Source organism: Grampus griseus, assembly GCF_964374135.1.
Source record: "Grampus griseus genome assembly, chromosome: 2".
Classification (NCBI taxonomy): Eukaryota; Metazoa; Chordata; class Mammalia; order Artiodactyla; family Delphinidae; genus Grampus; species Grampus griseus.
Genome location: NC_139018.1, coordinates 99092668 through 99120377, shown reverse-complemented (window position 1 = coordinate 99120377; position 27710 = coordinate 99092668). Strand labels below are relative to the sequence as shown.

The 27710-nt window shown below is 38.0% G+C and overlaps 1 protein-coding gene across 2 annotated transcripts in view; it reads left to right on the top strand.

The window, feature by feature from the left end:
* DNAAF4 (dynein axonemal assembly factor 4) overlaps positions 1-27710 on the top strand; it is a gene marked incomplete at its 5' end in the record, with an annotated part of 73267 nt that overhangs the window by 17887 nt on the left and 27670 nt on the right. For both annotated transcript variants that reach the window (XM_082649156.1, XM_082649157.1), the window contains one exon: positions 20426-20657. In XM_082649156.1, coding sequence (XP_082505282.1) covers positions 20426-20657 — 232 coding nt within the window. The remainder of the gene's footprint in view (positions 1-20425; positions 20658-27710) is intronic.

Here is a 27710-nt window from a genome sequence, read left to right as displayed (position 1 = left end):
ATCTTTACTTTCATTACTCTGAATTCTTTTTCAGGTAGACTGCCTGTTTCCTCTTCATTTGTTTGGTCTGGTGGGTTTTTGTTTTGCTCCTTCATCTGCTGTATATTTCTCTGTCTTCTCATTTTGTTTAATGTACTGTGTTTGGGGTCTCCTTTTCGCAGGCTGCATGTTCGTAGTTCCTGTTGTTTTTGGTGTCTGCCCCCAGTGGATAAGGTTGGTTCAGTGGGTTGTGTAGGCTTCCTGGTGGAGGGGACTGTTGCCTGTGTTCTGGTGGATGTAGCTGGATCGTGTCTTTCTGGTGGGCAGGACCGTGTCTGGTGGGCAGGACCGCGTCTGGTGGTGTTTTGGGGTGTCTGTAAGCTTACTATGATCTTAGGCAGCCTCTCTGCTAATGGGTGGGGTTGTGTTCCTGTCTTGCTAGTTGTTTGGCATGGGGTGTCCAGCACTGGAGCTTGCTTGCTTGGCGTTGAGAAGGAGATCTTTGAGAGAGCTCTCGCCGATTGATATTACCTGGGGCCGGGAGGTCTCTGGTGGTCCAGTGTCCTGAACGCGGCTCTCCCACCTCAGAGACTCAGGCCTGACACCTGGCTGGAGCACCAAGTCCCTGTCAGCCACAGAGCTGAGAAGAAAAGGGAGAAAATAAAGAAACAAAAAATAAAGTTATTAAAATAAAAAATTAAAAAATTATTAAAATACAAAAATTTAAAAAGTAATAAAAAAAGTGAGCAACCAAACCAGTAAACAAATCCAGCAATGATAACAAGCCCTAAAAAACTATACTAAGATAAACATAACAGTCAGAAACTAGTCAGTTGCATACAGCAAACCCCAAGTCTACAGTTGCTCCCAAAGTCCACAGCCTCAATTTTGGAATGATTTGTTGTCTATTCAGGTATTCCACAGAAGCAGGGTACATCAAGTTGATTGTGGAGATTTAATCTGCTGCTCCTGAGGCTGCTGGGAGAGATTTCCCTCTCTCTTCTTTGTTCGCACAGCTCCCAGGGTTCAGCTTTGGATTTGGACCCGCCTCTGCATGTAGGTCACCCTCTGGCATCTGTTCTTTGCCTAGACAGGAGGGGGTTAAAGGAGCACCTGATTAGGGGGCTCTGGCTCACTCAGGCCAGGGGGAGGGAGGGGTATGGAATGCGGGGCGAGCCTGCAGTGGCAGAGGCCGGCGTGACGTTGCAGCAGCCTGAGGCGCGCCGTGTGTTCTCCCGGGGAAGTTGTCCCTGGATCACGGGACCCTGACAGTGGTGGGCTGCACAGCCTCCTGGGAGCGGAAGTGTGGATAGTGACCTGTGCTTGCACACAGGCTTCTTGGTGGCTGCAGCAGCAGCCTTAGTGTTTCATGCCCATCTCTGGGGTCCATGCTGATAGCTGCAGCTTGCGCCCATCTCTGAAGCTCATTTAGGCGGTATTCTGAATCTCCTCTCCTCATGCACCCCGAAATAACGGTCTCTTGACTCTTAGGCAGTTCCAGACTTTTTCCCAGACTCCCTCCCGGCTAGCTGTGGTGCACTAGCCCTCTTCAGGCTGTTTTCACTCAGCCAACCCCAGTCGTCTCCCTGGGGTCTGACCTCTGAAGCCCAAGCCTCAGCTCCCACCCCCCACCCCCACCCTGACGGGTGAGCAGACAACGTTCTCAGGCTGGTGAGTGCTGTTTGGCCTGATCCTCTGTGCGGGAATCTCTCCGCTTTGCCCTGCGCACCCCGTTGCTGTGCTCTCCTCCGTGGCTCTGAAGGTTCCCCCCTCTGCCACTCACAGTCTCTGCCCGTGAAGGGGCTTCTAGTGTGTGGGAACCTTTCCTTCTTCACAGCTCCCTCCCACTGGTGCAGGCCCCATCCCTATTCTTTAGTCTCTGTTTATTCTTTTTTCTTTTGCCCTACCCAGGCACGTGGGGAGTTTCTTGTGTTTGGGGAAGTCTGAGGTCTTTTGCCAGCGTTCAGTAAGTGTTCTGTAGGAGTTGTTCCACATGTAGATGTATTTTTGGGGAAGAAGGTGATCTCCATGTCTTATTCCTCTGCCATCTTGAAGGTCCTCCCCTGTGGACAGTTTTTATCATAAACGGATGTTGAATTTTGTTGAAAGCTGTCTGTGCATCTGTTGAGATGATCTTATAATTTTTATTATTCAGTTTGTTAATATCGTGTGTCACATTGATTGATTTGTGGATATCCTGGCATCCCTGGGATGAATCCCACTTGATCATGGTGTTTGATCCCTTTAATGTATTGTTGGATTCAGCTAGCTAATATTTTGTTGAGGATTTTTCCATTTGTGTTCATCAGTGATACTGGCCTATAATTTTCTTTTTTTGTGGTGTCTTTGTCTGGTTTTGGTATCAGGGTGATGCTGGCCTCATATAATGACTTCAGATGCATTCCTCCCTCTTCAGTTTTTTGGATTAGTTTGAGAAGGGTAGATGTTAACTTTTCTTTAAATGTTTGGTAAAATTCACCTGTGATACTGTCTGGTCCTGTACTTTTGTTTATTGGGAGTTTTTAAAATTAATAATCAATTTCAATATGAACCGAATTGGTCTGTTCATATTTGTATTCCTTCTTGATTCAGTCTTAGGAGATTTTACGTTTCTAAGAGTTATCCATTTCCTTTAGGTTGCCCATTTTATTGACGCATAACTGTAGTAGTCTCTTATGATGCTTTGTATTTCTGTGGTGTCAGTTTTAACTTATCTGTTTTCATTTGTGAGTTTATTTATTTGGACCCTCTCTTTTCTTGATCTGTCTGGCTAAATGTTTATCAATTTTATCTTTTGAAAGATTCAGCTCTTAGTGTCATGGATCTTTTCTGTTGTTGTCTGTCTCTTTCATTTATTTCTGCTCTGATCTTTATTATTTCTTTCTTTCTACTTTGGATTTTATTTGTTCTTCTTTTTCTAGTTCTTCAGTTGTAAGATTAGGTTGTTTACTTCAGATTTTTCTTGTTTTGTGACGTAGGCTTGTATCGCTGTAAACTTCCCTGTTTGAACTGCTTTTGCTGCATGCCGTAGATTTCGGATCATTGTGTTTCTGTTTTCATTTGTCTCCAGGTATTTTTTGATTTCCGCTTTGATTTCTTCAGTGACCCATTGTTTGTTCAGTAGCATATTGTTAGCCTCCATATGTTTGTGTTTCTTGCAGTTTATTTTTTATAGTTGACTGCTAGCTTCATAGTGTTGTGGTCAGAAAACATGATTGATATGATTTCAGTCTTCTTAAATTTATTCAGACCTGTTTTGTAGTCTAGCATATGATGTTTCCTGGAAAATGTTCCATGTGTACTTGAAATGTTTATTCTGCTGTTTTTAGATGAAATGTTCTATGTATAAATATATATCTATTAAGTTCATCTGATCTAATGTGTTATTTAAGGCCAGTGTTTCCTTATTGATTTTTTTTTGTCTGAATGATCTATTGATTTAAGTGGGGTGTTGAAATATGCTACTTTTACTGTGTTAATGTCAGTTTTTCCCTTTATGTTTGTTCATATTTGCTTTATGTATTTAGGTGCTCCTATGTTGAGTGAACATATATTTACAATGGTTATATCTTCTTGTTGGATTGATTCCTTTATCATTATGTAAAGTTCTTCTTCATCTCTTGTTACAGTCTTTGTTTTAAAGTCTATTTTGTCTAAGTATTGGTACCCCAGCTTTCTTTCCATTTCTCTTTGCATGAAATACCCTTTTCCATTCCCTCACTTTCAGTCTGTTTTTAGATATGAAGTGAATCTCTTGTTGGCACCATATAGATGGGTCTTGTTTTTGTACATATTCAGCCACTCTGTGTCCTTTGATTGGTGCATTTAGTTCATATACATCTAAAGTTATTATTGATAGGTATGTACTTATTGCCATTTTGTTAATACTTTTGGGGCTGTTTTTGTAGTTCTTTTTAAAAATTTATTTATTTTTGGCTGCGTTAGGTGTTCATTGCTGTGTGGACTTTCTCTAGTTTCAGCGAGTGGGGACTACTCTTCATTGCGGTGCACGGACTTCTCATTGTGGTGGCTTCTCTTGTTGTGGAGCATGGGCTCTAGGCGCACAGGCTTCAGTAGTTGTGGCAGGCGGGCTCAGTAATTGTGGCTCGCGGGCTCTAGAGCGCAGGCTCAGTAGTTGTGGCACACGGGCTTAATTACTCTGCAGCATGTGGGATCTTCCCAGACCAGGAGTCAAACACGTCCCCTGCATTGGCAGGCGGATTCTTAACCACTGTGCCTCCAGGGAAGTCCCTGTAGTTATTTTTTGTTCCTTTCTTATTCATTTGCTCTCTTCCCTTGTGATTTGATGTCTTTCTTTAGTGTTATGTTTGGATTCCTTTCCCTTTTCTGTTTCTATTATAGATTTTTGGTTTGTGGTTATGATGAGATTATATATAGTAACCTGTATATGTATGTGATTGTTTTTAGCTCTCTCTCCCCCCACGTTTAATGCTTTTGACATTATCTTTTACATCTTTTTGTTCTGTGTATCCTGTAACTGTCTATTGTGGATATAGGTGATTTTACTACTTTTGTCTTTTAACCTTCCTACCAGCTTTATAAGTGGTTGATCTACTACCTTTACTGTATATTTGCCTTTACCAGGGAGGTTTTTTTTCTTTCATAAATTTCATATTTCTAGTTCTGGTCTTTTCTTTTTTGCTTAGAGAAGTCCCTTTAACATTTCTTGTAAAGCCAGATTAGTGGTGCTGAACTCTTTGCTTTTGCTTGTGTGTAAAACTCTGTATCTCTGTTTCAAATCTGAATGATAGCCTTACCATGTATTCTTGGTTGAAGGTTTTTCCCTTTCATCACTTTAAATATATCGTGCCACTCCCTTCTGGCCTGCAAAGTTTCTGCTGAAAAGTCATCTAACAGTCTTATGGGAGCTCCCTTGTATGTAGCTAGTTGCTTTTCCCTTGATGCTTTTAAGATTCTCTCTTTATCTTTATTTTTTGCCATTTAATTACAGTGTGGCTTGGCGTGGACCTCGTCAGATTGATGTTATTTAGGACTCTGTGCTCCATAGACCTGGATGTCTGTTTCCTTTCCCAGGATAGGGAAATTTTCAACTCTTATCACTTCAGATAAGTACTCTGCCCCCTTCTCTCTCTCTTCTCCATCTGGGACCTCTATAAGGCGATTGTTTGTATGCTTGTTGTTCTAGAGGTGTTTAAGACTGTCCTCATTTTATTTTTAATTCTTTTTTCTGTTCAGCTTCGGTGATTTCTACTACTTTGTCTTCCAGTTCGGTGATCCATTCCTCTGTATCATATAATCTACTGTTGATTCCTTCTAGTGTATTTTTTATTTCAGTTATTGTACGCATCAGCTCTGTTTGGTTCTTCTTTATATTTTCTAGCTCTTTGTTAAACTTCTCACTATGGTCATTCATTCTTCTCCTAAGTTCATTAAGCATCTTTATGATCATTACCTTAAATCCTTTATTGGGTAGATTGTTTGTCTTCACTTTGTATAGTTCTACTTCTGGAGTTTTATCTTGTTCCTTTGTTTGGAACATGTCCTTTGTTGCCGCATTTTGCCTAATTGTTTGTGTTTACAGTAGGTTCCCTACACACAAACAAGTTCCATTCCAAGAGCGTGTTCATAAGTCCAATTTTTTCGTAAGACCAACAAAGTTAGCCTAGGTACCCAACTAACATAATCAGCTATATAGTACTGTAATGTAATAGGTTTATAATACTTTTCACACACATAATACATAAAAAACAAAAAAGAAAAATAAAGAAAACATTTTTAATCTCACAATACAGTACCTTGAAAAGTACAGTAGTACAGTACAACAGCTGGCATACAGGGGCTGGCATCAAGTGAACAGGCAAGAAGAGTTACTGACTGGAGGAGGGAGAGGAGGTGGGAGATGATGGAGCTAAAGGATCGTCAGCAATAGGAGACAGAGGGCAAGCTGCAATTTCACTCATGCCTGACATTGATGGCACAGGTTCTGGTTCTTTGCTGGATTCAGTTCTATCTACCCTCTTGAAAAAATGATCCAGTGATGTCTGGGTAGTAGCTCTTTTTTTTCTCGTCATAGATGACATGGTGGCACTGGATTGCATTCTGAATGGCTGCTGCAACCTTTGTGTACTGTTCTACATTTGGGTCCTGTGCCTCAAAAACTAACAGTGCCTCCTCAAATAAAGAAAATCCCCTTGCCATTTCTTGCATCGTGAATCTCTTCAGTTCTTCAGTTACTTCTTCTTCCTCTTGTCTCTCTTTGTACTTTCTCTGGGCCACTGCTTTCTTGTCATCACCGCTGCTTTTACGCTTGCTTTTGGACATCCTGGGCTTGAAATAAAGATACTGTACAGTAAAGTACACAAAAACACAACCACTGTAGCGGATGCATGTGCGTGGCAACGTACGCCCGGCATGTGAACTAACTCACGTGATTGTATGTGCGAATGCACATTCACATCTTTTTTTTGTTTTGTTTTGTTTTTTTGTTTTCACATCTTTGAAAGTTCTCAACTTGAAGGTTCGTATGTAGGGGACTTATTAAGTAGGTCATTTATATTTCCCAATCATGAAGAAGTCGGCTTGTGTAAAAGATGTCCTGGGACTTCCCTGGTGGTCCAGTGGTTAAGACTCTGTGTTCCCAATGCACAGGGCCTGGGTTTGATCCCTGGTCAGGTAACTAAATCCCACATGCTGCAAGTAAAGATCCTGCACGCTGCAACAAATATCCAACACACGGCAATGAAGATTCCCACCTGTCACAACTAAGACCTGATGCAGCCAAATTAATTAATTAATTAATTAATATTAAAGATAAAATAAAAGACATCCTATGGGGCTCAGCAACATACTCCCCTTGTGTCACCGTAGCTATATGATCTAGGGGTGCCCCCTATGTGCCTTCTGTTGTGGCAGGGCCAATTACTGTGGGCATGCTGGTAGAGAGCGCTGGCCCCTGTGCCTGTTGGCTGCTAGGCCCTTCCTCAAGAGGCGGCAATCAGCTGATTATGGGCAGAGCTGGGTCTTGGCATGGTTGGATGCATGGCTTGGGCTGTCCCGGGATTTGTGCCAACCTGAGTGGGGCCAGGTCCCAGCAAGGCTGTCTGTGGGCAGGGCGTCCTGGAGCAGCTGGCTGCAGAGCCTGGGTGTCTCAGGATTGGTGCTGCCTGCTGGAAGGTGGGGGTGAATCCTGGGGGATCCTGGGTCTTGTGTCAGCCCACTGGTGGGTGGGGCCAGATCCTAAGGTGGCTGGCTGGGAGGCTATGGAGCCAAGGCTGGTGCCCGCCCACTAGTGGGGAAAGCTAGGTCTCCTCTGCAGTTGGCTGCTTGACCTTAGGTGTCCTGGTACTGGTACTGATAGACTGGTGGACAGGTAAGCCTCCTGCAATAATAAACTAGAGGGAGGACTCCAAAATGTTACCAGCACCAGTGTTCTCATGGTAGAACAAGCTCCCCAGAGTGGCTGCTGCCCATGTCTTTATCTCCAGGAGGAGTCCAAGTTGCTTCCTGGCTCTCTGGAAGGCTTTCCAATATCAGCAAGTGGGTCTGACCTAAGCTCTTTTCACATTATTGCCTCTGCTAGGTCTTGGAGTGTGTGAAATTTTGCATACTCCCTTTAAGAGTAGAGTCTGTTTCCTACAGCTCTCCAGCTCTCCTGCACAAAATCCTCACTGGCCTTCAAAGCATCATGTTCTGGGGGCTTATCTTTGTGGTACAGGACCTTTGGGCTAGGGAACCCGATGTGAATTCGGACCCTTCTCTCTTTGGGAAGAACATTTGCAACTGTGTTTATCCTCGTGTTTGTGGGTTGCCTGCTGGAAGTGTGGGTCTTGACCATAGGTCTCTACCCCTTCTACCTGTCTCATGGTTCCTTCTATATATTTTTAGTTGTAGAAAATCTTTTCTGTTAGTCTTTAGGTCCTTTCTCATCAATTGCTCTGTAAATAGTTGTAATTTTGGTATGTTTATTGAAGGAGGTGAACTCAGGGTCTTCTTCAAACTGCTGCCATGGTAACTTTTTATTTTTAAGCTATTTTTTTCCAGTTTTTGAGGTATAATTGACAAATAAAATTGTAGTATATTTAAAGTGTACAATGTGAAGATTTCATACACGTTTATATAGTGGAAGGAATCCCATAGTCAAGTTCATTAACACATCTGTCACGTAACATAGCTACCCTTTTTTAATCTTTTTTTTTAATGTGAATCTTTAAGATCTACCCTCTTAGCAACTTTCAATTATGTAGTACAGTTTATCAACTATAGTTACCATGCTATACATTAGATCCTCAGCACTTGTTCATCTTATAGCTGAAAGTTTGTACCCTTTTACCAATATGTTCCCATTTCCCCCACTCCCCCAGCCCCTGGTACCACCATTCAACTTTCTGTGATTCTGACTTTTTCTTTTAAGATTCCACATATGTATGATTCAGCATTTTCTTCTTTTTTAAGGCTGAATAATATTCCATTGTGTGTGTTTGTGTACATATATATACACATACACATAAAAAAAATAAAGTATACAATTCTTTGGCTTTTAGTTTATTCACAGGTTATACAACCATCATGACTATCTAATTCTGGAATATTTTCATCACCTCCAAAAGGTACCCCATACCCATTAGCAGTCACTCCCCACTCTTCCCTCCCTTTAGTCCCTTAAAATCCGTAATCTACTTTCTGTCTCTATGAATTTGCCTATTCCGGACATTTCGCATACAATATACGGCCTTTGGTGTCTGCTGTCTTTCACTTAGTATAATGTTTGTAGGATTTATCCATGTTGTAACATATCTGAGACCTTCATTCGTTTTTATGGCTGAACAATATTCTGTTGCATGCGTATACCACAATTTGTTTATCCATTCATCATTTGGTGGCAATTTAGGTTCTTTTCATCTTTTGGCTATTGTGAATAGTGCTGCTGTTAACATTCACTTGCAAGTATTTGTTTGAGTACCTGTTTTCAATTCTTTTGTGAATAAACCTAGGAATAGAATTGCTGGGTCATTTGTAATTGTATGTTTAATTTTTGGAGGAACCACCAAATAATTTTTCATAATGGGTGCCCCTTTTACATTCCTTCCAGCAATATATGATGATTCCAATTTCTTAAACCCTTGTCAACACTTGTTATTTTCCATTTTGTTGATTATAGTCATCCTATTGGGTGTGAATTGGTATCTCAGTGTGGTTTTGATTTGCATTTCCCTGACACTAGTGATGTTGAGCATCTTTTCATGTGTGTCTTGGCCATTTGTTTATCTTATTTGGAGAAATGTCTATTCAAGTCCTTTGCCCATTTTTAAATTGGGATATTTGTCTTTTTGTTGTTGAGTTGTAAGAGTTCTTTATATATTCCAGATACTAGACCCTTATTAGGTAAATGACTTTCAAATATTTTCTCCTACTTTGTAGATTATATGTTCACTTTGATAATGTCCATTGGTACACAAAAGTTTTAAATTTGCACAGAGTCCAATTTGTTTACTTTTTTCTTTTGTTGCTCGTGCTTTTGGTGTCAGTCATATCTAAAAATCTGTTGACAAATCCAAGGTCATGAAGATTTACCCTATGTGTTCTTCTAAGAGTTTTATGGTTTTACTTATATTTAGGTTGTTGATCCATTTTTAGCTAACTTTTGTATATGATGTGCAGTATGGGTCCTGCCTCATTCTTTGGCATGTGGATATTCATTTGTTCCAGCACCATTTATTAAAAAGCCTTATCAAAAATCAGTCACCTTGGGCTTCCCTGGTGGCACAGTGGTTGAGAGTCCGCCTGCCGATGCAGGGGACGTGGGTTCGTGCCCTGGTCCGGGAGGATCCCACATGCTGCGGAGCAGCTGGGCCCGTGAGCCATGGCCGCTGAGCCTGTGCGTCCGGAGCCTGTGCTCCACAATGGGAGAGGCCACAACAGTGAGAGGCCTGCGTGCCATCAAAAAAAAAAAAAAAATCAGTCAGCTCATAGATGTATGAGTTTATTTCTGGACTGTCAATTTTATTGCATTGGTCTATATGTCTGTCCTTATGTCAGTACCACACTTTCTTGATTACTGTAGCTTTGTAATGTTTTTTTTTTTCGGTACATGGGCCTCTCACTGTTGTGACCTCTCCCATTGCGGAGCACAGGCTCCGGACACACAGGCTCAGCGGCCATGGCTCACGGGCCCAGCTGCTCCGCGGCATGTGGGATCTTCCCAGACCGGGGCACGAACCCGCATCCCCTGCATCGGCAGGCGGACTCTCAACCACTGCGCCGCCAGGGAAGCCCCTGTAATGTATTTTGAAATTAGGAAGTATGATCCTTCCAACTTTGTTTTTTTCAAGATTATTTTGGTTATTCTGGGTCTCTTGTAGTTACCTTTGAATTTAAAGATTGGCTTTTCCATTTCAGTTAATATGGTAGTATATCCACGTGTTTTCTGACGATTTGAAAAAGGTCATTACATAAAATCTTATTTTTATAATTAAAAAAGTATAGAAAATGAATGGGGGTTAAGATCACTAGTATTTTTTTCTTTGGGTTTTTTTTAAATTTTTTATGTTTTCCCAATAATAAACATGTTTTCCTCAATAACAAAACATTTATTTTTGTAGAAGGAACAGTGCTTATCTTCCTATGATTATTTTTTAGACTTTTAATTTCTTTTTGTTCTAACAGGAATTACTAAAATTCTATGTACATCTACCAAATTTCCAAACATATGAGAAATTAACTTTAGCCATTAGCATGGTATCATGAGAAAAGGCAGTATCTTTGATACTTTCTTATATTTACACTTTGTCAAGTCTACTGACCTACTTACGTTTTGTGTAAATATATCCCAAATTCACAGCATCTGTGCAGAAATAAACTTTCAACAATCATATATATCCAATTTTTTGTTGACTATAAGCTTTTTCATCTTTTCCAGAGGTGTGGTTAAAATCTTTTTTTTATTTCCTATGTCCCTGGCCTCACAGAGCTCAGAGAAAGTCTATGGGCAGTTTCTCAGAGCTCTTACAACTTGAGTGCAAGACAGTCAGTCTTCTTCTACTCCTTTCCCTAGGTCCCTGAATCTAGACCCTAATCAGCTTCTTGGGAAGTCACTGAAGGTTTATAAGTAGATAATTTTAGGGCAATATATATATTTTTAATTCTCTGTATATGGAAGTAAGTGGCCCACACTTCATGGAGTTAAGCTTGAGTACCAGTTGAGTTGTTCAAGTGGCTAGTATATGTATTATGGAAATAGTGTTATGGAAAAGAGATGGATAGTATAGGGTCACACATTTATAATACTGATTAGGTTTTTGTTAGCCTTGGAAAGAACAGAGTGTGGGAGAAGAAATACTTTTTTTTCAGAGAGAAGTTGAGAGATTTAAGTTGTTGATGGTTCCTTGTCATCTCAACAGCAAGGTCTTTTGAGATGGAAGTAGCTGAGTTCAATTGGACACCTCCAAAAAGGAAATTGTTTGCAAAAGTCTGTTATCAGAGTTGAGTAAGATTACTATTGAACAACAAGGATAAGGTGAAGAGTAGGGTACAAGAGTATGATATTAATTCATTTCCATTAGTCAAAATCTGGTTTAAAAAACTAACAGTTTTTCTTCTGTTCCTCAGTTCTGTCAGATTTGTTCCTTGAATTTGAAGGCTAGTTTAATAGAAGCATTTTAACATATATGACATTAAATATGTCAGTACTATGTCTCTGTGTAGTAAACCCAGGTACTGACTTAAGAAAGATTTCTTCATCAATAAGCCAAAGCTGAATCTTTGAAAGATACCAACAAATCATGACAGGATTGTGAAATCATATAGTGTAAGACCAAAGAATTTTCTATCGAGTAATAACTTTTGTTCAAGGACAGATAGAGCTAACTACTATAGTAAGAGTTTGCTCTTATCCTTGTCTACACCTGGAGTTTCCAAGACACTTACAAATTCTTATGCTTTATATGAAAGTCCAGATTTCAATTTAGTTAGGTTATTATTCTGCCTTTCAGTTTACTTACGTCCAAATTTGCTGGAGAGTTTAACAAGTTCCTCTCAGTTATTCATAAGTTTGATTTTTTACTTTGTGAATTAATTAGCCATTGGCTCTCCTTATAACTCTCAACGATATCTTTGGGCCACCTTTCACCTATTTGAAAATCTGCCAAAGGGAAAAGAAAATGTCCTAGTCTGCTTGGGCTGACATAACAAACAAGCAAAAAACACAGACTGTGAGGCTTAAGTAACAGAAATTTATTTTCTCACAGTTCTGGAAGCTGGGAAGTCCAGTATCTAGGTTCAGGCCAATTCATTTTCTGGTGAGGCTTCTCTTTCTGGTGTGCAGCTGGCTGCGTCCTTGCTGTGTCTTCACATGGTGGACAGAGAGAGAGAGAAAACACTCTGGTGTCACTTCTTAAAAGGACAATAATCCTATTGTATCAGGGCCCCACCCTTATGACCTCATTTGACATTAATTACCTCCATGTAAGCCTTATCTCCAATATTGTCACATTGAGTGTTAGGACTTCAACATTACAAATTTTGGGGGACATGATTCAGTTCGTAGGGAGAAGAGAAGGGAACTGAAATGAAAATCAATTTTGTTACATTTTAGCTTTGAACACATACCTATATTATTTTAACTGGATTATCATTTCCACAGAATATAAACAACTAAATAATTAAATTTCAGAAGTTAACAGCTTTCCAAGAGAAATTTTAACACTGTATTTATTAAACTTCATTCTGAATTAATACTTGAATTTTCTTAGCTTAAGGGAGCTCATTGTTAGAATGATATATAGCTCCATGTGGAAGATGTTGACTGAAAAGATAAAACGTAACTCTCAATTTTTAGGCTGTGTGTTATTCAGGGACCTCACTGAGGACTGTAGCCCTGGAAACAGCCTCTCAAGATAGCTCTGAGGAACTGTCCCAGAGAGGTAAAGAATGAGCCAGGATATATAGGGGGTTTTGCTGAAAAAATGAACAAACAAAAAACATGTAGTTGAACATCAAAAGATTACTGCTAGGCACAAGAAAGAGACATCTCAAGTTAATGATTTTAGTGCTTTTCTATGTATGGGAAGATGCTAGAGTCTGGGCTCATTGAAATTATTCCTTTGAAATGCTTAACTGTCTAGGGCCAGTATCCTGTTTTTCTCCATCCTAATTTCCCCTCAGGGTGCACCATTGGGGCATCTACAGTGGCTGATGGCTTGATGGTGGACAACATTGTTTACCAGAATGACAGGCAACATTCTTTGTTTACAGAGATAAAACTTTTTTTTTTGGCTGCTCTGCACAGCATGTGGGATCCTAGTTCCCCGCCCAGGGATCGAACCTGCACCCCCTGCATTAGAAGCCTGGAGTCTTAACCACTGGACTGCCAAGGAAGTCCCCACAGAGATAAAACTTTAAGATATTCTTAGGGGGCATTTTGCACAGTGTCTTCTTTTCCCATTAGAGCCCTTCACATATTAAACAGTTATTTAAAATTCCATGCCTAATAATTCTTACATCTGTGTTGTGTCTGAGTCTGGTTCTGATGATTGCTTTGTCTCTTTACAATGTGTTTTATCTTGCCTTTGGCATGCCTTGCAATTTTTTGTTGAACACTAGGCATATTGTATCAGGTAATAGAAACTAAGGTTAATATGCTTTTAGTGAGTAGATTTATTTACTCTGACTGGGTTTTGGGTTGTGTTTAATGTTAGCAATGTTAGCTGTACATAACAGGTACCAGAGGCTTCAGATTCCTCTAGTGTTTTTTTGGTTTTTTGGGTTTTTTTTTTTCCCCTTCTCTTTTGAAGTTGGGATTTTTGGCTTTTCTGTCTACTCATCCTCAGAGAGAGCCTTTGTCATAAGCTCTTTCTTCTGTAATCCACTGTCATTATCCTGGAACCCTGTTGGTGCGGTAATAAATTGTAAGGGAGTGGACACAATCTATAATCTTGCCATTAAGTCTCAGTCTTTTCATGGGCCTGTATTTTGGGCCTGTGATCTTCACAAGTGTTCCTCCAGTGATACAGCTTTTCTCCCTTGGCTCTTATTCCCTTCTCCAGCTGCAGTGTTCCCCGTGTATTTTCCTGAAACCCTGACAGTTCCCCAGCGGGAAGGGAATTCCTTTAGCTCTGACAAGGTCCTTTCTCCTGGAGAGTAGATCTTTGTTATGGAGAATACTCTGAGTATTTCTGTATTTCACAATGATTATTTTTCCCCCCTTCCTGCCAGAGTTCTTATTCATGGTGACCTAGTGGGGTTTCTGATGGTAAAGCTCACAAAAATACGGGTTCACCCTCCAAGATTGTGGCTCCCGAGAGTTTCTCACTGTCATGCTGGGCCACACTCAGACTCCAACATTTTGTCAAAATTACCGTTTAAGTGTTCCTACCAGTTTGCAGCTCTAGTTGCTTCTGCAATAGGCAAGCAGATCTTTTTGTCTTTCTGGATACACTTATCTCTTTGTTTCAGGGTAGCAGTTTGCCCTGTGACTCACTTCTCTGTTGGGTCCAAGAAAATTTGGTTTTCAGTGTGTCTATCTTTTTTTTTATAAGGATAGGAATGACAACTTCTTAACATGTCAGAGCTGAAACTGGAGCTCCCTTGTTGACCTTTTAGCTACTTACATGTGTATGTGTATGTATGTGTGTGTGTATATATATAATCTAATATAAATAAAAGTAATTTTTATAATATGTATATATTTTTTAGGTTGTGAAAGTTTTTAATTGTTGCCACATGCACCTTTAACTTATCACAGTCTATAATCTACTTTAGGTTAACACTGACTCAATTCCAGTAAAATATAGCAACTTTGCTTTTTACAATTCCATTTTTCTCTCCTTATTTTTGGGCTATTGCCATTCATGAATAGGTATATGTACATGGATATTATAAACTAAACAATATGTGTTGGGACTTCCCTGGTAGTGCAGTGGTTAAGAATCGCCTGCCAATGCAGGGGACACGGGTTTGATCCCTAGTCCAGCAAGATCCCACATGCCATGGAGCAACTAAGCTCGTGCACCACAACTACTGAGCCTGCGTGCTGCAACTACCAAAGCCCATGTGCCTAGAGCCCATGCTCCACAACAAGAGAAGCCACCACAATGAGAAGCTCGCGCACTGCCCCCGCTTGCTGCCACTGGAGAAAGCCCGTGTGCAGCAACGAAGACCCAACACGGCTAAAAAATAAATAAATAAATTTATTTAAAAAAAAAAAGTATTGCTTTTTTCAAAACCCCAAGTTTTTAAATAAAGAGAAGAAAAGCAATAAAATATTTATTGTCTTTTTAAATTTATTTTTAATTGGATAAAACATAACATAAAATTTACCATTTTAACCATTTAGAAGTGTATAGTTCAGTGGTATTAAGTACATTCACATTACTGTGCAACCATCATCACCATCCATTTCCAGAACTTTTTCATCTTCTCAGACTGAAACTCTGTATCCGTTAAATAATAACGTCCCATTCCACATTTCTCTAAGCCCCTAGCAACCAGCATTTTACTGTTTCTATGAATTTGACTCCTCTAGGTATCTCATATAAGTGGAATCATACCATATTTGTCCATTTGTGCCTGGCTTATTTCACTTAGCATAATGTCTTCAAGGTTCATCCACTTTTTAGTATGTGTCAGAATTTTCTTCCTTTTTAAGGCTGAATAATGTTCTATTATTATGTATATACCACATTTTGTTTATCCATTTGTACTGTCTTTTTTTTTTAAGATTTTTTGATATGGACCATTTTTTTTAAGTCTTTATTGAATTTGTTACAATATTGCTTCTGTTTTATGTTTTGGTTTTTTGACTCCAAGGCATGTGAGATCTTAGCTCTCCGACCAGGGATCGAACCCACACACCCTGCATTGGAAGGCGAAGTCTTAACCACTGGACCCCCAGGGAAGTCCCTGTGTTGTCTTTTATACTTACCTATATATTTACCATTTCCCATATTCTTGATTCCCACTTACAGATCAGAGTTAGTGTTTAGTGCCATTTCCTTTCTGCCTGAAGATTTTCTTTGGTATATCTTGTTGGACAGGTCTCTGGGCAATAGTTTGTCTCAGTTTTCATTTATCTTGCAATGTGCTTATTTCATCTTCATTTATGAAGAATGTTTTTGCTGGATCTAGAACTGGTAGTTTTAGTTTCTTTCTGTCAGTGCTTTGAACGTGTCATTTCACTACCTTCTGTCCTGTGTTGTTTCTAATGATGAATCAGCCTTTAATTGTATTATTGTTACCCTGTCCATGATGAGTCCCTTTTTTCTTGCTGCTTTCAAGATTTCCCTGTTTTTGTTTGGCTTTTGTATTTACTTAGCAGTTTGACTAAGTTGTATCTAGGTGTATCTCTTTGTATTTATTTTACTTTGGTTTGAAATTCTCTGAGGTATGTAATGTTTTCATCAAATTTGATAAGTCTTTAGTAATTATTTCTTGATATATTTTTGGTTGAAAACTAGACATTTTAGTTAGTAGATTATAGTAATTCTGAGTTCTGTTTTAATTAATTGTTTATTTTTTAGTAACTTGCCTGGACTTTAACTGTGGGATCAGTGTAGACTCCCTTGTGGTATACAACTGCTGATGTCTCTGCTGAGTTTTTTAATTCTTGTTTTTTGGACTGGCTTCCTTAAGGGTCTTCCCTGTGTCTGCGTTAACTCACTTGTTAGCTAATGATTTGGGCAGAGGTAGTAAATACCTTTAGCCTGAAAGGCTTCCACCCCGTTGCTGATTGGTCTGTGTGTGGGTTTGGAAGTACATTCACAGTTAGAGCAAGTTCTCAAGTATCCCTTGGCTTTGTTTTATGCCAGGCTTCCTTAGGTCTCCCCCAGAAATGCATAGCTTGCTGTTTAACCAGGGGTGTATGGTGAGCTTATTACAGACCTTCTATGGCTCTCTAATTTACATGATCTTTCTCTTAATTTTCTGACTACTCAGGCACTTACCCTGACTAGGACCTCAACCTCAGACCTTAACTGTAAATTTTCCCTCTTCATTCCCACCAAGTTTACCACTTTTCTCCACCAAAGCCACAGATTTTCACTGCCCCACCCTGAAATGAGTCCACCGTTTTTGCTAACAAAGCTGCTGGGTTCTTTTTCCTAGTTTCATGTTGGTAAAAATGTCAGTCTTGTCATCCTGGCTGGAGGTGGGTGGTTGGGAGTAACCTTAAGCAGGTCAGAGCCTCCCACTGTTCTTACCTATAACTTTAGCAGTTCTTCTAGAATAAACACTTATCAATTTGCAGGCTGCCTTTGGTTAATTCCCACTGCCCTGAATTGGTTGTTTTTGATAAATTTGTCTAGATTTATACTTGATCTTTATGGATGAGAATTGCCAACCTCTTCACAGCTCCATAAAACCTGCACATTTTCTTCTGTGGATGAATTTCACAGTTACTTATCAAGCTCCCTAAGAGTTCTTCTGGTATTTTGATTAGATTTACACTGACTTATAAACTAATTTGCAGAATATCAGAATATTGAGATTTTCTTCCAGGAATGTGGCATTTATCTCCATTTATTCAGACTTACATTTTATATCCCTCAGCAAAATTATTTAGCTTACATATAGGGCTGGCTCATATTTTGTGAAGCTTACTTGTAGCATTTTAAAAGCTTTTCTGGCAGTTACTAATGAAATGACTTTTTCCATGGTATTTTCTAATTGTTTATTGCCAGATTGTAGGAAAGTTAGTTTTAAGAGTTTGTATAAGTTGACCTTGTATGTGATTGCCTTGCTGAACTCTCCTTTTCATTCTAATAGTTTGTCAGTTTATATGTTTGTGTTCTTTTAGGTAGTCTACCATATTATTTGCAAATAATGATGGTTCTATCTTTGCATAATCTATATTTGTATTTCTTAAAGTTTTTTCATTTAAAAAAATTATTTATTTAAAAAATTCTGTTGTGTAGGTTATGCCCGCTAGGAAAATAGTAAAGCAGTAGGCATATTGGCCTTAGGGACTTTACTAGAAATATTTTTAATGCTTCACCATGAAGCATAATATTGTGTAGGTCCTTTTATTGATCTAAAAATTTTTTTCTTAGTATCAAGGGTATTTTGACATGTAGTGAGATCATATTATTTTTCTCTTTTGATTTCCTAATATCATAGATAAGAAATACATCATTGATCAAGATGTATTATAATTTTAATATTTTCCTTGATTGAGTTTTCTAGTATTTTATTTATTATTTTTACACGTAATAAATGAGATTGGCTTAAAAAGAACAATGCCTGATAAACCAGAGATTCATTCCAAATTAAAATAATTATAGATTTCCCTTTCTTCAGGAATTTCGTTTAGGAGCTGCTCATTATTCTCCCGTTACTTATATTTGCTGTCTGTATTAAACTAATATCCCATACTATATGGCGTCCTTTGAGCAGTACAAAGCAGTTAAAATCCAGTTCCTTCAGTGCGGTGATTGTTTTTCTAGCTTTCTGAGTTACTACACATTCCTCCTTTAAGTGGTATATTCCCCTTATTATGTTTTTTAAAAAATAAGACCTTCAAGGATTGTTTAACATTTGTCTGTCTCTGTTTCTCTTTGCTGTATGTCGTCTGCCTTTATCATAATCATAAGGTATTACCTTCTTCATGTTTTTCTGTTCATTCTAGTTCCTTCTGTCACCTGCTCTTTGAAGCCTTTTTAAATCCTTCTTCTTCCTCATTAATCCCTGAGGACTATTTTTGTGTTTCTAATATAGCCTATTATAAATTGCATATACATATATCTTTATATGCACACATGCGTGCGTGCGTGCACACACACGTATTTCCCTTAACTACATCTTGGCATAATAGAAGAACTTTCTTGTTACTTTTGGTTATAAGAACAGTCTTGTTTTTGGTAAGTAAGACTCAGTCTTATGCATTTTAAAAAACTTTTCAAAATTCATTCTGCATAACAGGGATCATGAGGGGTGAAGGTGTTCTGACTCTTCACATACTTTTTCCTCCTTCCGTGTGTTGGGGAACAGAGGAAGGAGGGAAAAAAGGCAAACATATTACTAAACTGGGGGAAGTTGTCATCTTCTTCTTTTAGGTTGTGGCTGCCTCTAGCTAACACTGACTGTTCATCATGGCCTATTATCAGGCATTTAAATGCTGGTTCATTGCCGCGTACAGATTCTTTCTGGCCCAACCTGTTGGCAGTTCAATGCGGCTCTCTGAATTTAGGACATATAGTAATTAGCATCTTTTGTGCTTAGTTTAGGCCTTAGGTGCAATTCTGGGATTATAAGAAACTCCTGTTAGTAATCTGTGAAATTTATTTTAAAATAAATGTTTCATGGTATAATAGGAAAATAAACAGTCTCCAGAAGAGGGTATTAACTCATGCAAATATTACAGAGTACCTCTTCAGTGCACGGTTTTCATACCTATAATGTTAATTCTATATCCTAAAATAATTCAGCCTCTAGGAAATTTTTTCCCAGCATGTCATTCTAGAGCTGTGTCAGATGTCCTATTTAAAAATAAATTAATTTAAATTTACATTAATGAAACGTAAATAAAATTACCAATTCAGTTCCTCAGTCACACTAGCCCCATTTTAAGTCCTTCATTAGCCATATGTGACTAGTGGCTAATGTACTGGATAGTACAGAACATTACTACCATTCAAAAAAGTTCTGTTAGACACTGCTTCTCTAGAGGATAGAGGTGAGAAATTTTTGTTACCATAGGAAGGTTAGGTACATGGAGTCGACCATATATACTAACCAGTTACTCTGTTTCACAGGGACTTTTTTTTCTTGCCCATGTGAGGGAAGTTTGTGAAAGGGAGAAAAATTGGCGCACAACTGAGCAATGTATTGCTTTCAGATTCATCTGATATTTAGCTTTTCGTGTGGAAATGTCAAATAACTATTGCAAACATAGTTGACAGCAGGATTCAAAGTTCAAACATTTCCACCCACCAGAGACGAACTCCCTAGTTCCTCCTTCCTATTCCCTTCTTATTATTCCCTCATTCCTCAGGTGAAGGTCGGCACAACTTCAGTCCTAAGACAAGGTAAGACTGGCATTGGTAGAAAGGCGAATGTTTGCATATGTGTATTTGTGTGTGTGTAAAGATTTGGGGACAAGTGACTTAACTTTCAGAGTAATAAATTCTTCCTTTTTTTTTTTTTATTAACCAAGCCCTTAGATATCATCTAATTGAATGCCTGTCCACATTTTACATGCAAGTAAACTGAGGCTAGAGAAGGTGACTGCCCAAGAACATATCAATAGTTAATGGTAAATCTGGAACTAAGACCTTTGTTCATTGACACCGTATCATTGAGCATTCTGCTAAATCATTTACCGTTCCCATTTTAATTTTTTATTCACTGCTAACTATTGCTGCAGATTTAATGACAAGTGTTTAAAGGTAAAAATAACTAATTATTATAATGAATTTCTTATTTTTAAAATATTGCTTTTTGTATGTTTTAAAGGATTTGGTAATTTTAATTTTTTCAGATTGAAGAAGAAGAGAGGAAAAGAATAGAAGATATGAAAGAAAATGAACGGATAAAAGCAACTAAAGAATTGGAAACCTGGAAAGAACATCAAAGAAAAGCTGAAGAACATAAAATAATTCAGAGAGAAGAAAAATTATATCAACAAGAAAAGCAAATTGAAGAAGAGAGAAAAAAATTAAAACATAAAGGTCTTACTAGGAATTCAGTATCTAGAAATCTTGCCACAAAAGGTACAATGATTACTTAATATTTTCTGGGAAAGTGAGTCCTGTTAGTGAAGTATATATGTCAGAGTGTGTGTGTGTGTGTGTATGTGAATGAATCTATCCACAGTATTAGGTCATTATTTTGGTATATGAATTACTGCAATACAAAGACTAAGGTGAAAGACTTATTCCTTCTTCTAGGAAGTAGTGAAGTTTTCATAATAAAATGAGCAAAGATTCAATATCGCTTTTACTCATGTGCTTCCTTTAGAAATTTATGCAGATGTTGTTAAATATGTGTTTAACTCAGGTGCAGGAAGACTTGGAGTGAATTAGCAGTACCAGGAGCATTCATTTATTTCTTTAGAGATAAGAAAATAGGAATTTCATTAAAAAACCTTTTCGTCACATAACTCAGGAAAATAAATACTGTTAAGCAAACTTCACAGTAAGCAGACAAGAACTCTTCTGGCCTTTGATTCTAGTGTATTCAAAAATAGGTGAGAGGGCAATTTTCTTTATTGAAAGCTAAGAGTTTGTTTTTATCTGATTTTAGAATATTAAACTTTGTTTTGGGTTTATTTATGTTTAGTAAATGGAACGTTTTGTAGTTAAATCACTTACATAATAGTGACAATTAACATTTCTTGGGTGATTACTATATTCCAGGTAATTTTATTGATTGTATCACTCAATTCTCACAACAGCACTTTGGGGTAAGTGCTGTTATTCTTATTTTAAAGGAAATAGGTGTTTTGAAAGGATAAACAACTACCCAGTAAGCAAACCTATAGGATTTGAACCCGGATCTGATTCTGAAACCTATGTTCTTTTCAAAGGCTACATGTCTTTACTACTTTAACAGTGAGGTTTAGCATGTTAAGTCATTTAGAGTAAATATTAAGCAGTAGCTTTATTAAATTTATATGTTTTGTGGTTTAATATTGACATGCAAGTTAACTACTACACTATCTCCTTCTTTAATGCCATTTCAACAAAATATTGATACAACTGGAGTATTTGAAAGCATTTCCTTCCTAATTTCAATTACTTCTAAACAAATAGGATGTTTTAAAACACTGGTGGAACCCAAACAAACTTTTGTATATAAGAGATATCCTGAAGATGTTTTAAAAAAATTCATCCAAGGATACAAGGGAAATTAAACATGGTGGAGGAAAAAAAATGTATAAATCAGCTTTTTTTGGATTTTTTACTCTAGAAGTCCTTTTTTTCCTTATTTCAGTAGTATCATTATGGATGACTGGTAGCATTCTTTAGTAGGCTTTGGTTACTTTCTTCCGTCTCATCCATGCATTTAACAAATATTCATTTACTCAGTGTCTCCTCTGTACTAGGAGTTATAGAATATACAAATAGGACTTAACGTGTGGCCAGTGCCTAAGGAACATAAAATGTTGTAGATACAAATAACTTCAGTTAGCTGGGATTTGTGAGTAACGGCTTAAAAAATTGACAAATGTCTCATTGGCCAGTAAAGTTAGACCTCTTAAAGAGGAAAATTTGGCTGCTCCTAAAAAGTCTAATGCTACTGTTTTAATGCCACCTTTCACTAAAAATGCTCATTTGATAACATTTTTAACTATAGAAAGAATATTGTATTATTTGCCCCAGAAACGTTCTTGAGACAAGCTACTTTTATAGTATACTGAATACAAATGGTGTGGCAGGTGCTGTGGATTGCCTACTCAATATATACTCTCCTTTTCCTTTTTTACCAATAGAATCATGATTTGGGGGTGGGGGACAGAAGAAATGTGTCCAGCTTAAAAACTTACCTCTTGGAAGTTTGAGTATTGATTGGATATTTGAAGAAATTAAGGAATAATTACATTTTTTTTCTTTAGATGTGATAATGGTATTTTCTTTAGATGTGATAATTTATAAAGTCCTCATCTTGTAGAGATGCCTACTGAAATATTTATAGGTAAATATAATGTCTGAGATTTGCTTCAAAATAATATGGTATGTGAAAGTGGATAGAGGTAAAGATGAAATGGTGTTGGCCATGAGTTGATAATTGAAGTCACGTCATGAATGCATGATTGTGATTATTCTATCCTGTCTACTTTTGTACATATTTGAAATTTTTTATTATAAAATGAAAAAGTAAGGAACAAAGCACAGTGATTCATTTTTACAAACAAAGTAATTTAAAATTAGTTTAAAAAAAAAAGGGAAAACAAAATTTACTTCCTCAGACTCTCTTGTAACTGTATGTAGCCAAGTGGCACAGTTCTGGCTCTTGAAATGCAAGAAGAAATCTACTAAGGATTTATAGAAAAGTATTACTTTTCTGAGATAAGTGTCCCCAGTTCCTTTCTGCTTGCTCCCTCTTTCCTTTTTCTACCTAAGATGAAGATCTTTGCCAAGAAGTGCATTAACACTTCTTGAGATCATGAAGAGGCATGCCATACATTAAGAATGATAGAACAGGGAAGAAGAAAGAGCCTGGGACATTAATGACATTGGAAAGCTGATAAATCGTGCTGAACTATCTTTCTTCAAGCTTGTTAAGTGAGAAAAATAAACCCATGTTTGGTTAAACCACTGTAGTCATGTTTTTTTTTCACACAGCCTAGAGAATTTTTGACTTCTGGAAATGGGTAATGGAAGGGAAGGTTGATTTAGCATTTGAAAATCATTCAGTATAATTATACTAACAGAACAAAGGACAAATGTGATTATTTCAATATTGCAAAGAGGCATTTGACAAAATCCAACACCCATTTATAATAAAAAATTGGACTAGAAAGAAACTTTCTCAACCTGATAAGAGCCTTCTACACAAAAATCTATAGTAAACATCATATTTACTGATGAATTAATGTGTACTTTGTCCCTTAGGTTGAAGAGCAAGGCAAGCATGTCTGTTTTCACTACCTCATTCAACATTATACTAGAGGTCCTAACTGCTGCATTAAGACAAGAAGAAGAAATAAAAGCCATGAAGATTAGACAGGAAGAAGTAAAACTGTCTATTTGTGGATGACATGATTGTCTATGTAGAAATCCCTAAGGAATCTACAGATAACTGCTAGACCTAATAAGTGAATTTAGCAACGTCTCAAGATATAAGATAGCAAAAATCACTTATGATTTTATTTATCAACAGCAAATAATTGGAAAATTAAACTTTAAACAATTTATAATAACACTAAGACACAAAATGTTTAGGAATAAATTTAATAAAAGAAGTGTAAGATCTCATCACTGAAAACTATAAAAAATTACTGAGAGATATTTTTAAAGGCCTAAACAAATGGAGAGATATAGCATGTTCATGAATAGGAAAACTCAATATTGTTAAGATGCCACTTCTCCTTAAATTGATGTATAGATTTAATGCAATTCCAACAGAAATACCAGTAAGCTTTTTATAGAAATCGACAAGCTGATTCTAAAATTTATATTAGAATGCAAATGACCTAGACTAGCTAAAGAAATTTTTAAAAATAAGAACAAAGATGTTGGACTTATACTACCTTTATACTACCTGATTTGAGGACTTAACATCAAGCTACAGTAATCAAGATAGTGTGGAACTGGTGAAAGGATGAACAGAAAGGTCAAAAGAATGGAGTACAGTGAGTAGAAATAGATCCTTACCTGTATGGTCCGATGCTTTTCATCAAAAGCAGAACAGTTCAATGGGGAAAGGAAAGTCTGGAACAATTGGGTATCTGTGGAAACAAATGAACATTGATTCTTGCCTCACCGTGTACGTAATATATACACAGAAGACAAACTACCCAATAAACAATTAGACAAAAGATTTGAATGAACTTTTCACAAAAGAAGACATATGAATGGTCAATATGCACATGAAATGATGTTCAACATCATTAGTAAGGAAATGCAAATTAAACCACAGTGAAATATAGTACATATCCACTAAGATAGCTAATATTAAATATTAGAGAGTCCATCAGTACAAAGTGTTATTGAGGATGTGCTACAATTGGACCTTGTACAATGATGGTCAAAATATAAAATGGTACAACCACTTTGGAAGAGTGTCAACTGTCATATAACCTGTCATATAACTCAACCATTTTAGCCCTAGGTATTTACACAAGAGAAATGTGTCTACCTAAAAACTTGTATTCAAATGTTTACAGCAGCTTTATTTACAATAGTGAACAACTGGAAACAATGTCCATCAACAGGTGAATGGATAAACAAATTATGAAATACATTCATAAAATGGAATATTACTCTTCAATAAAAAGGAGACAACTGGGACTTCCCTGGTGGCCCAGTGGTTAAGAATCTGCCTGCCAATGCAGGGGACACGGGTTCGATACCTGGCCTGGGAAGATCCCACATGCTGCAGAGCAACTCAGCCTGTGCACCACAACTACTGAGCCTGCGCACCTAGAGCCTGTGCTCTGCAACAAAAGCCACTGCAATGAGAAGCCCACGCACCACAATGAAGAGTAACCCCTGCTCGCCACAACTAGAGAAAGCCCATGCACAGCAATGAAGACCCAATGCAGTCAAAAATAAACAAATAAATTTATTTTTTAAAAAAGAGACAACTACTGATACACATGACATGAATGAATCACAAAATTATTCTGAAAAAAGCAAGACACTAGTCCATAGTGTGTGAAATTCTAGAAAATACTAACTAATTTATAATGACTGAGAGCACATCAGTGGTTGCCTGGGGCCAGGAGTGAAGGGAAAGGATGAACTTCACAGGGTTATAGGGGACTCTTAAAGGTGATAGAAATTTTCTGTGTTGATGGTGATTTCAGGAGCATGTACATCTGTCAGAACTCATTTAATATACTTTAAAATGAGTATAGTTATTGTATGTGAATTCTTTCTCAATAAAATTGAAAAAATAATGTTTATTGATTTTAGGCAGGAAAGCATCAAAGTGTGCACAATTTCCTCAAGTTCTTACTATTCCACAGAGTTATGCTTAGGGCCAGGCATAGTGAGGCCATTCCCCCAAAAGGCTCCAATTGAGGGTCCCTGCTCTTGTACTGTTGTCTATATTTATAAGGTATGAGGAAAGGGGAATCAATGAGCATTAATTAGTTACATGACTATGGGGCTTTCTTGTCTTGTCAGAAACAGCTTTGTTCAAAAGGGGAAGCCGGAACTTCCCTGGCGATCCAGTGGTTAAGACTTTGCCTTCCAATGCAGGGCATGCAGGTTCGATCCTTGGTCGGGGAGCTAAGATCCCACATGCCTCGAGGCCAAAAAATCAAAACATAAAACAGAAGCAATGTTGTAACAAACTCAATAAAGACTTCAAAAATGTTCCACATAAAAATAAAAAAATCCAGAAGGGGAAGCCTCTTGAGGTCAGTTACTGGTATCTGTTGAACTAGTTTTGATTTGCTGAGCTATCTATTTGCTAAGCTACTAAAAGCATTGTAGTGGGAGAGATGAGGCTTCAGGGCAGGTGGATTTGTCCCTTTTCAACTTGGTAGAACTAGGTACGTCTAAAGGTAGGGGCAAATGTAGGTCTGGAAAAAAATAGGATTGGTTAAAAGTGCATAGGACTTTGATTACCAGCTCTCCTCCCGTACTACAGCAGATAACTGGAGGTTTACTTTCTGCACAGTTGAGGACTGAATGAGATTCTGCTCTGAAAATACAGAGATTGAGTGAAAGTCTGCATTGTAAAAATCTAAATACTGATTCAAGAGATCCCCTCCAGCTCTATTCTCTTCCCCATATGCATGCAGGAGCCCAGTGCACCTGTTATGTAGACTGGAGAATTCCTCTACAGGGAAGCTAACTAGTATAGGATGAAAAAACTCTGGCATTTATAATGGCCCCACTAGTTCACCACGCTGAAGCTCACTAGTCAACAATCTTTAGATTCACGTACACAAAACTTCCAGTCAGAATATTTGTACTTCATCTTTAATATGAACAGACAGCCAAGAACCAAACAGAAAAATGCAAATTGGAACAACCAAGTAATGCAGGGAATAGAAGAAAACTTAAAAAGAAGTATAATTAGGTGGGGCTAATGGCAGATTCTGGGAGGGCTCACACTGAGTACTTCCCAGAAATTCTGCCAGTGTCCTTGTCCCCACGGTGAGCCACAGCCACCCCCCGCCTCTGCAGAAGACCCTCCAACACTAGCAGGATGGACACCAACCTCCAAACTTCATTCATATGTTGAACCTGAAGACAGTTGACACACCAAGAGAATCTGACAGAACGTCCTCACATGAGGGACTCCTGGTGAAATCAGTTTGTGGAAACAGTCACAGTGCATCAAGAAACCTTTACTATTCACAGAAAGATAGATGAGATGAAAAGGCAGAGGGATATGTACCAGATGAAGGAACAAGATAAAACTCCAGAAAAACTACTAAATGAAGTGGAGACAGGCAACCTTCCAGAAAAATAATTCAGAATAATGGAAGTGAAGATGATCCAGGACCTCGGAAAAAGAATGGAGGCAAAGATCGAGAAAATGCAAGAAATGTTTAACAAAGACCTAGAAGAACTAAAGAACAAACAAACAGAGATGAACAATACAATAACTGAAATGAAAACTACACTAGAAGGAATCAATAGCAGAATAACTGAGGCAGAAGAACGGATAAGTGACCTGGAAGACAGAATGGTGGAATTCAGTGCTGCAGAGCAGAATAAAGAAAAAAGAATGAAAAGAAATGAAGACAGCCTAAGAGACCTCTGGGAAAACATTAAACGCAACAACATTTGCATTATAGGGGTCCCAGAAGGAGAAGATAGAGAGAAAGGACCCGAGAAAATATTTGAAGAGATTATAGTCGAAAACTTCCCTAACATGGGAAAGGAAATAGCCACCCAAGTCCAGGAAGCACAGCGAGTCCCATACAGGATAAACCCAAGGAGAAACACGCTGAGACACATAATAATCAAATTGGCAAAAATTAAAGACAAAGAAAAATTATTGAAATCAGCAAGGGAAAAATGACAAATAACATACAAGGGCACTCCCATAAGGTTAACAGCTGATTTCTCAGCAGAAACTCTACAAGCCAGAAGGGAGTGGCATGATCTACTTAAAGTGATGAAAGGGAAGAACCTACA